Genomic DNA, 11,185 nt, shown 5'->3' with positions numbered 1-11,185 from the left:
TCTTGAATACTCATTCTTAAGGACAAATTTTTCATTAATGAGTTAGGCAGTAATTTGAAAAATATGAGTAATTTAAAATTATTATCACATAGGATCATCATCGTGCAAACTACTATATGTATATAGTGATATTATCATCTCCATCCACATCATCTTTGATTGTGGAGTTATCATTCTATATTTTCTATAATTCTCTCAAACAACAAAAGAGGACAACAGGGACAATTACTTAGTATATTTAAATAAAAATAATTATCAAAATATAGCATATTAGTTATTTGTTCAAGAAATTATTCACCCAAACCAAAAACTACTTAATATATGAATTTATAAAGCCAAAAACTAGTTTATATATGAATTTATAAAGAATTATCTTATTCAGATAAACAAGGCAAATGCCAAACAATTGGCATTACCACCATTACAACAACATTACACTAAGATAACATTTTTTTTAAAAAAATAATGTTAACAAAGATAACATTATTTAAATTCTCATGTCAACATACATAAAATATAATGGAGGCCTTCCAAGTTCCAAACCATTAAACGAGCAATGTTTCAGACATGGATCTCACCATATTTCTTACCTAGCAAACAAATCATGCATTTAGGACAACCAGATATTTTACCCAAAAGTTAAAAGAAAACAAAGAAAAGGAAAAAAATCAACCGGATAAGGTTTATTCATCAACCGTCCTCCAACTTGGCATGCATGCAACTCAAACATTGCCACCATTGACACGTATGATCTGGCCGTTCACCCACCCTCCGGCATCACTGGCCAAGAATCCGACCACCGGTGCGATGTCCTCCGGCTGGCCCAGCCGACCCAGGGGTGTCTCCGCCAGGCACACCGCCACGTCCTCCTCCGACTTCCCGGCGTAGAACATCGGCGTCGTCGTCGGTCCCGGTGCCACCCCGTTCACCGTGATCCCCGTCCCTCCGAGCTCCTTCGCCAGTATCCTCGTCATGACCTCCACTGCCCCCTTGGTCGCCGTGTACGCCCCGTAGCCCGGTCTGAATGCTGATGATGTGAAGGTGATGATCCGCCCGCGCCCGCCGCGCACCAACCGGTTCGCCGCCTCCCGGCAGCAAAGGAACGTGCCCTTGGCATTGATGCTAAAAATCCAGTCAAATTTTTCTTCCGTGGTGTCGGCGATGAGCGGGTGGTCGGCATCGATGACGGCTGCAGCGGTGACGAGGATGTGGAGATCGGGGCCGAAGGTGCCCACGGCTGCATCGAACAAGGACTTCACTTGGGCCGCGTTCGATACATCGGCGGCGACTGCGATGGCCCGCAAGGGGGACGAGGTGTCGATGGCGCCGCCATAGGTGGTGTTGATGGTGGAGGCCAGTTGTTCGGCCGGAGTAGGATCGCCGGTATAACCAATAACGACGTTTGCACCGAGGGAGGCAAGGTGGGTCGACACGACGGAGCCGATGCCACCGGCGCCACCGGTTACAATGGCCACACGGCCTTTCAGCGGCATCAAGCGGTGCTCTGGTGTTTGGCTGGTCGGAGCTGCCATCAGTTCCTCACTACTTGCGTTTTCACCACACGTTCTGGCTCTAGAAATTATTGGTTGTTATAACTTGGAGCTATGCGAGGTTGGGAGTGCGAGCTATTTGCTTTCTTAGCCTACTATGTGAACTGCACTGCTACATGCGTAATGTGCGAGAATTTATAAAGAGAGATGGGTGCAAGAGATTTTTTATTTTTACGAAGGAAACAACAGTGGAAGCCATATTAGTTGCTATGCGGATGAAACTCCGATCCCTACACAATTAATTGGATTGTACTTGATGCTTGACCTCTGTATGCACAGAGCGAGAAATTATTAGTTGGAGCAGTTGGACCATTAATAATTTAATTATTCTGGAGAAGAAAAAAATTAAATACATTGCAGGGACCACTAATAATTTAATTATTCTGAAGGAGAAAAAAAAGATATTAAATACATCGTAGCATATATGTTATTATATATTTTAAAAATATTAAATTATTGATGATCCATGAAATTTCTCTACCTCAAGAAAAACAAGAGATCTCTCAAGAACCACGCCAACCAGAAAAGAACTATTTGCATTGCCATGTGGGAGTGCAATAAAAAAAAAAAAAAAAAAAGGAAAAGAGAGAGACAAGAGATCACTAGCTACTCCGTCCATAGTTCCAACAGGATCTGATTATAGTTGTCAGAACTTCAATTTTGTTATGTGAGGTAGAGTTTTATTTAGAATTTTTCACCTTTGGTAGATGAACTTCTGGATCCAACCCGCATGGAAATGTCCTCCCAACTCACGGGGCTTTCTGGCAAAAGATTCAACCAACATGGCAATGTCCGTCCCAACTCAGGTGGTTTTCTGGCAAAAAAAACCAACGGAATAATGTTGGAGCCATGCACGGTCATCTACCTGCCATCCGTATCGTTGGATTTATTAATTCTTTTATAATTTAAAATTTTAAATAATTAATAATTTTATAAATAATTTTTTTATTTTTTTATTTATATTTTACTCTATTTGATTATCTCATACAAGACAAGATCCTGCTGATCTAAAAAGCTTAAGAATGATATATTAATAACCTCTTTATTGGAGCTTTCCCATTTGGCTCCTGCTATTACATTGATTATCATGGAGCTCTCTTTTACGAGCTATCGATCCTTTTCTATTAGATTCTTTTCTTTTGTAGCTAATTTATATATTAGTTAGAATGAGAGAAAAAAAATATATAAGAGATTTTATTGCTTTCTATTATTTTTTTACCCTTCTATTTTGTTGGGCTCTGAAAGTTTTTTCAATTTGCATCTAACCTCCTTGAAGCTGTGCAGACGGAGAAGAATGATCCTAGGTCGTTATATCTCTAGGAGCGAACATCAATAGCCTTGCATGTGGAGGACGATATCACTTTTAGGACAATGCCTATAGGCGTGACTCCATTTCAAGCCACTGTTTAACTTTTTTAATTTAATATTTCATTACTTAGAAGAGAATCGTGTGCAATTTTATTTTATCTATCTTTTGCCTATCATTATATTTCCAACAATCTAGAAGCAATATTTATACGTATTTAATCGATCTTTGTCATTTAGATCATAAAAAAGCTACACACTTAGATAGATTAGAGTTATAATTTATTTTATTGTTCTTTATTTTCAGATCTTGCATTTTTTCCTTAGATCTTTTGTCTATCATTATAAATTAAAATGAGACCTTCATCCAACTTATAGACGAACCCTAATCGGCCAAACCAAACCCTTTGGATGGACATAATTTTCATAAGTAGCAAAACCAAATGAAGTTTTGGTTCACTACCTTTGGCCTCATCTCCGTCATTTTCGATCCCATTGAAAATAATAGTAGTAGATCTCATCATCTCCAATAATACTCAAGAATCTGAGTCTACCTCCTCATCTACTTTATCACCACAATTTTTAGGCTACTATTACCTAAATTGCATTTTAAGTGCTCTCTCAGACAGGCTCTATGATATTTTCTATGATGTTAAAAATGATGAAGAATTTTGATTAATCCTAGAACAAAAATATGGCCAAAAAAATCTTGGTCAAAAAATGTATAAAGCCTCAAACCTTATAAAATTTAAATTACTGGACACCAACCCTATGAATGATCAATTGCATGAATTTGAGCATATAAGATTGAACAACTTAAATTTAGTAGTATGACACTTGATAAAAACTTTCTTGTAGCTAGTCCAATTAATAAGTTGCCCTCGTCATGGTCTAGCTAGGTGAATAAAATTAATCACGTTCAAAAAGAATTTTCGTTCTCAATTCTATAATAATTGAAAAGAAAAATAGAAATAAAGATGAAATATTTAATGAAAAGAAACCTAAGATGAATATGTTAGAAGATTAGTCCAAGCCTTGTAGTAATCAAAATTATCAAAATAAATTTAAAAATAATAAAAAAAATATTTTCACTATAGCAAGAACAATAATCATAATAACAAAAAACAAAAGTCTAAGGGTGGGGATGGTTGTTGCTGTTTTGTGTGTGGAAGGATCAATTACTTGATAAAAGATTATTTTTATAAAAAGTCTGCTCCCCCTTGTGCCTAAGAAGAATGCTCCAATTGCCCGCTATCGTCAAGTCAACATGGTGACCTCTGGGGCCAACTCGTCTAAGATAGTTTTTAGATCTATTCTTTTCATTCCTGAAGTGAACATGACCATTGAAGTAAATGATTGTTGGATAGATACAGGAGCTAATATTTATTTATGTTTTATTCGCTCATGGTGTTCCACTTATTAGATTTCAATTGGAGTGGTAATGATAGAGAATGATGCATCAACACATGTGCTTGGAGTTGATCACGTGGATCTAAAACTCACATCTAAGAAGATCTTAAGTCTGTACAATATCTATCACATCTCGAAGATTTAAAGAAACCAAATTAAGAGTTCTCTTTTAGTGTAGCAAGGCTTTAGATTTATCTTTGAATGTAATAAAGTTATAATCACTATAGATATTGCTTTTATTGAAAAAAATTTCTATCTGATAGATTATTTAAACTTAATATATCTCCTACATTTGTTAATAATAATTCTTAAATTTTAAATGTTGAAACTTCTGATATTTGGCATGACAGCCTTGGATATGTGAATCTAAATTTCATTAAAAGACTAATGCACATGAATTTAATTCTAAAATATGATATTTTAGATAATAAATATGAAATTTATGTTCAAGCAATAATACCTAGGAGAGCTTTTAAACCTATTGATCGAGATAGTAATATCTTAGAATTAATTCATAGTTATGTGTGTGGCTCAAGAAGAGTATCTCAAGGTGAAAATAAATATTTTGTAATATTTATAGATGACTACTCTAAATATTATTATGTATACTTACTTAAAGTAAAAGATAAAATATTTAAAAAATTTAAAATATTTAAATTTGAAACTAAAAATCAACACGAAAAGAAAGTTAAAATCTTAAGATCCGATAGACGAGGGGAGTACACCTCTAATAATATGACTGACTTAATATTATCAAAATCATGGTATTATTCATGAGATGATTACCTTTTACTCTCCTTAATCAAATGGTGTAGCTGAAAGAAAAAAAATAAAATTTTAATGAATATAGTGAACGTAATGATTCTTAGCCCAGTGGTGCTCAATTGAATTTCTGAGAGAAGCTCTTGTTTCTGCATGTTATATAATTAATAGAATCTCTTTTAAAAATAATGATGACACTCTCTATAAACTTTGAAAAATAAAAGGAAACCTAACTTATGATACCTCAAAGTGTGAGAGTGCTTAGCTAACACTACAAGAAAATATTTTTTTACCGATGGTTATTAGCGATAATAATTTTGCCGTCACTAATAACAATTTTTACCAATGGCAAATGGCGACCAATAAATTTACCATCATAAAAAAAAATATTAGCGATGTCAGTTTTAATTTTAAGCAATGGCAAGTTGCATCTCTAATAAGAAGTATTTTTTTTTAGTTTGGTTCTAGGATTATTAGCAATAGAGTTATCTTATTATGCCATCGGTACTAACCAAGTAATTTTATTTTTTTTAATATGGTTTTAAGATTATTAACGATGCGATTATCTTATCAGCGATGGTATTTTGCCGTATCTAATAATCAAGTAATTTTATTTTTCTAAATTTATTTTTAGGATTATTAATGATAGATTTACCTTATTAGTGATAGTAATTTGTTGTCACTAATAACTCTAAATTTTTTTCTTTGAATTTTTCCCTACCTTGTAGACTTATTAGCGATGGTGTTTTGTGTTATCAATGATGGAAAGCTATTGCTATAAAATTAAATTATTATTAGCAATGACTTTAGTGACGTAACTTAGCCATCGCTAATAATGATGCCCTAAATATCCTCAGATCCACGATGGACTCGATTCCATCAATCGCCACCTCCCCTTTCCTCCCCCACCTTCAGTCCCCATTTTGCCCCACCCCACCATCGGAGCCCCTAAACTCCTCCCTCCAGCCCCCACACCGTTAGAGCCACCTCAGATCTGGCATCCACTCATTTTTTCGAGCTCACCCCTTCTTCCTATCTGCATCCAGGAGCCGCCTCCTCCTTCTCTCCCCACCGCCGCCTCCCCCTTCTCCTCCTTCTTTCCATCTGCCTCTCAAAGCTGCCTCCCCCTTCTCCCCCCCACCACTGTCTGTCCATTCTTCCCATCCACCTCTCGGAGCCACCTTCCCCTTCTCCCCCCGCTATTCTCTTTGCTGGATCGGACACCTGACCGCCTTTCTGTTCTCCCCCTACCCCTCTCCTTGCTGGATCAGACCCCTCGTCACCTCCCCCTTCTGCCCCTGCTGCTCTCCTTGCTGGATCGGATCTCCAACTACTTCTTTGTTCTCCCCCCACCCCTTCCCTAACTGGATCGGTGTTGGAAAATATGTCTCAAAAGCCAATCGTCAGTCTGTTGACGGTTGAGCAATTTTATATTGTAATTGATTTGTTAATATATAAAATATATTTTTGATATTTTCATCATAAGTTTTTATCTTCTAATGAACTCTGTTGTTGTGATGAAATCCTTAGGACTATTTAGGTTCGATAAAGAGAAGATTTATCAATTAGCCCTTAAAACTGTTCACGATCAAATGATAGACTATTAATAAAGACGACAGCTTCTATCGAGCATAGGTCACTATAGGCCATATGGGTTGGTTGTCCTCTTTGAAGGAACCAGATCTAGGGTTTCAGGATTAGATCTTGAAATTTTTTCAAGATCAGGCAGTGGAAGACTAAAATAAATCAAAATTTATTTTATAAAATCAAAGAATCTCTAGATCTAAGATCCTATTACATGATTATTACATGACATTAAATCAAAAATTAAAATATAAAGAGCAAGAACTACATGTTGATCATATCAACATATTTCTATACTACATCTAATGTATGTAAAATATAATAGATCAGATCTTGCAAGTTAGACGTTCTAACTTTACTGATTCGGGCTTGAGGATGATGTTGCAAGCTGAGATTAAGTCTCATTGACTTAATCAAATTAAGCTAATTAGCAATCAAATTGCTAATCGATCCTCCTGCAACACTTGTACTAGGTTAAATACAATCGTATTGATCGTTTAACCCTAGAACGATTCTTAATCGTTGATCAACCATCCGATCGGATTATGAACTCTAATGTATATAACCTCATAAGTCCAAACCTAAGCCGGTAGTATAGGAATAAATTTTTGTACCAATCGAAGTGACCATCTAGCAATGATATTCGACGATCGGATAGGTCGAATGTGTAGAACAACATCCTTAGAACCTATGCGGATATAGTTTCCATATAATTCATCTCCTTGACCAAAATATTCATAAGACACCTCAGAGTTCAACTGTCAACTCTGATCAGGTTGTCCACATTATATTTCAAAATATCAAATTCATCTGATGGATTATCCTGACCAAGGTTTTGTTAAATTGAAATACAGTGACTCATTCTTCTCCAACTCTTGGAGTGGTTAATCCCATCTTGATCACACTCCGACTTTACAAGTACTTGATTGTGCCCAAAAGCCTTCCGTCATTGAATTAAAAATTTAGTTAGTCCAGTACCAAAGCATAGTGAGTTACTTTCAAATCACTGAGGCAATCTCAGGTCTAAGGGACACTTATATCTATATCCCATCAAAGACATTCTCGACAGTAGAATGCTCTGAAATTGATCACGTTCAATGACGATGTATCCTTACATCTCACCTGTATGTCATACCAATATCTCCACACTCCTTGATTAAGAGGACAATCAATTCATATGGCCTACAGCGATCTATACTCGATAAAAGTTATCATCCTTATTAACAGCCTATCATTTGATCGTGAACAGTTTTAAGGACTAATCGATAAATCTTCTCTTTATCGAACCTAAATAGTCCTAAGGACTTCATCACAATAATGGAGTTTATTAGAAGATGAAAACTTATGATGAAAATGTCAAAAATATATTTTATTTATTAACAAATCAATTGCAATACAAGGTTGCTCAACCGTTAATAGGTTGACGAATGACTTTTGGGATATATTTTTAATAACTCTCACTTGTCGTAAAGTCACTCACATAGTATCTTATACCCATCTTCACTTGTGGTTGTCGAACTCCTTTATTGCTAGGGCTTTAGTGAAGGGGTCGGTCATGTTCTCTTTTTCGTCGATCTTCTGAAGGTCGACGTCACCTTGATCCATGATCTCTCAGACCAGGTGGAAGCGACGCAAAATGTGCTTCGTCTGTTGGTGCACTTTGGGTTCCTTTGCCTGAGCTATGGCACCAATGCTGTCGCAGTAGAGCAGGACCGGACCATCGAGGGAGGGTGCTATTCCGAGCTTGGTGATAAATTTTTTAGCCATACAGCTTCCTTCACGACATTCAATGCTGCGATGTACTCCGTCTCACAAACAGAGTCTGCCACAGTATGCTGCTTGAAACTCTTCCAACAGATGGCTCCACCATTCAGAGTAAAGATATAACCCGACATGTTTCTGCTATCATCATGGTTAGATTGAAAGTTGGAGTCTGTGAATCCCACAAGTTTCAGATCTGACTCACCATAAATCAACCATTGATCCTTAGTATTTCTCAAATACTTAAGGATGGATTTAACCACTTTCCAATAATTTTTTCCAGGATTAGATTGGTATCTACTCACTACTCCTAATGAGTATGCCATATCTGGCCTTGTACATGTCATGACGTACATAATATATCCTATGGTTGAAGCATATGGGACTCTACTCATACGCTCTCTCTCTTCAGGAGTTGTCGGATAATCATTCTTAGAGAGAGAAATTCCATGGCCTATCGGTAGATAGCCCTTCTTGAAATTCTCCATGCTGAACCTCTTCAGCATAATATCTATGTACGTGGACTGGGATAATCCAAACATCCTTTTAGATCTATCCCTATAGATCTTCATCCCTAGGATGTAGGATGCTTCACCCAAGTCCTTCATGGAGAACTATGATGACAACCAAACTTTTATTCCCTGTAGTGCGGGGATGTCATTCCCGATTAAGAGAATGTCATCCACGTACAAGATAAGGAATACCACAACTGGACCATTTGCCCATTTATAGATGCAGGACTCTTCTCTATTCTTAACGAAGCCATACATTTTGATCACCTTATTAAAACGTATGTTCCAACTCTGAAAAGCTTGCTTCAATCCATAAATGGATCTCTGAAGCTTGCACACCTTGGACTCATCTGTGGATGTAAACCCCTCAGGTTGTATCATATACACCTCTTCGGTCAGCTCTCCATTCAAGAAAGCTGTCTTTATATCCATCTACCAGATCTCATAATCTAGATGGACAGCTATTGCAAGCATTATCTGAATGGATTTGAGCATTGCCACAGGAGAGAACATCTCGTTATAGTCAATACCATAATGTTGATGATATCCCTTGGCAACTATATGGACTTTATAGGTCTCCACCTTTCTGTCTGTGTCCCTCTTCCTTTTGAAGACCCATTTACTCCTAATGGGTTTAACCCCTTCAGGTGGGTCAACCAATTTCATACATCGTTGACCTTCATGGACTCCATTTCGAATTTCATGGCTTCAAGCCATTTCTCAAAATCAGATCTCTGCATTGCATCCATATAGGTGATCAGATCCTCATCATTCTCATCGAGTTCGATGGGATCACTGTCTTGGATAAAAAAATCATAGTATCTGTCCGGCTGATGCGATACTCTACCAGATCGTCTTAATGGTGTAGGTACATTGGGCTCCGATCTGATCTAATCAAATCCGACTCAGATTCAGCTATTGGTGTCGATCTTTCTACCTGTTGAACTTTATCAAGTTCAACCTTAGAGGCAACGGTTCCTTCACCAAGGAACTCCTTTTCTAAAAAGGTTGCCTTAAGGCTGACGAACACCTTTTGTTTATCAGCATGATAGAAAAAATATCTTTTGGTCTCTTTGGGGTACCCTATGAATGTGCATTTATCAGACCTAGGTCCAAGTTTATCTGTAACTAACCGTTTGACATAGGTCGGGCACCCCCAGACCTTAAGGTGTGAAAGTGCTGGCTTACGCCCTGTCCATATCTCATATGGAGTCTTAATTACAGACTTACGTGGAATCCTATTTAACAGATAACAGGCCGATTCGAGTGCATATCTCCAGAAGGATATCGGCAAGCTGGCAAAACCCATCATGGATCGGACCGTGTCTAACAGAGTCTGATTTCTCCTTTCAGACACACCATTATACTGTGGTGTTCCTAGAGGAGTCCATTGGGAGAGAATCTCATTCTCTCCTAGATATGTGTGAAACTCACCAGAAAGATATTCTCCTCCTCGATCAGACCGAAGAGTTTTAATGCTCTTTCCAGTTTGTTTTTCTACTTCATTACGGAATTGTTTGAACATTTCAAATGAATCCGACTTATGTTTTATCAGATAGACATATCCATATCTGGATAGATCATCCGTGAAAGTGATGAAGTAGAAATATCCACCTCTAGCATTTGTGCTCATGGGCCCACATACATCAGTATGTACTAAGCCCAAGAGCTCAGTAGCTTTCTCTCCTTTTTCAGTAAAAGATGACTTGATCATTTTACCAAGAAGACATGATTCACAGGTTGAAAGTGATTTACAATCACTGACTTCGAGGATTTTCTCTTGAGTCAACATGTTTATTCTATTCTTATTTATATGACTTAGCCTACAGTGCTATAGGTAGATATTTGATACACTATCTAATCTTGGGTGCTTGCCATTGGAATAGACTACGTTAACATGCTGTGATAACATATACATACCATTGTTCAAATATCCACAAAAAATAGTAACACCATTCATAAAGATATTACAAACTTAATTTTTTTATTAAAATTTTATAATCATTTTTGGCCAGAAGGCCTACAGAAATGATATTTAAAAAGAAATTGGGACATAAATGATAATCATTAGGAACAACCGTATAGGACTCAAATACAAGTTTCAAGATTTCTAATGCTAGAATTGAAACTGATCTTCCATCTCCAATGTTAAGGAACTTCTCGCCTTGCTCAAATCTCCTACTGATCTGCAACCCCTACAACGAATTGCAAATATGGTAAGGACTACCGATATCCAATACCCAGTCAGTTATATTACAAATAAAGAAATTGCAAGGAGTTATCATATAAATACTTTGCCCA

General features: G+C 37.0%; 1 protein-coding gene across 1 annotated transcript; it reads right to left on the bottom strand.

Annotated features, from left to right (window-relative positions):
* Positions 1-468: 468 nt before the first annotated feature.
* Positions 469-1,664, bottom strand: LOC105035074 (NADPH-dependent aldehyde reductase-like protein, chloroplastic). Its single transcript, XM_010910471.3, has one exon. It carries the CDS (start codon positions 1,530-1,532, stop codon positions 723-725), a length of 810 nt encoding a protein of 269 aa, XP_010908773.1. The 5' UTR covers positions 1,533-1,664; the 3' UTR covers positions 469-722.
* Positions 1,665-11,185: the final 9,521 nt, after the last annotated feature.

The sequence above is a fragment of the Elaeis guineensis genome, chromosome 7 (assembly GCF_000442705.2).
Source record: "Elaeis guineensis isolate ETL-2024a chromosome 7, EG11, whole genome shotgun sequence".
NCBI classification, from domain to species: Eukaryota; Viridiplantae; Streptophyta; class Magnoliopsida; order Arecales; family Arecaceae; genus Elaeis; species Elaeis guineensis.
Note: the sequence above shows the minus strand (reverse complement) of the source record. Positions and strands in the feature narration are given on the sequence as shown.

Coding starts and splice junctions, on each gene's coding strand:
- LOC105035074 (XM_010910471.3), bottom strand. CDS start 1,532: ATGGCAGCTCCGACCAGCCAAACACCAGAGCACCGCTTGATGCCGCTG.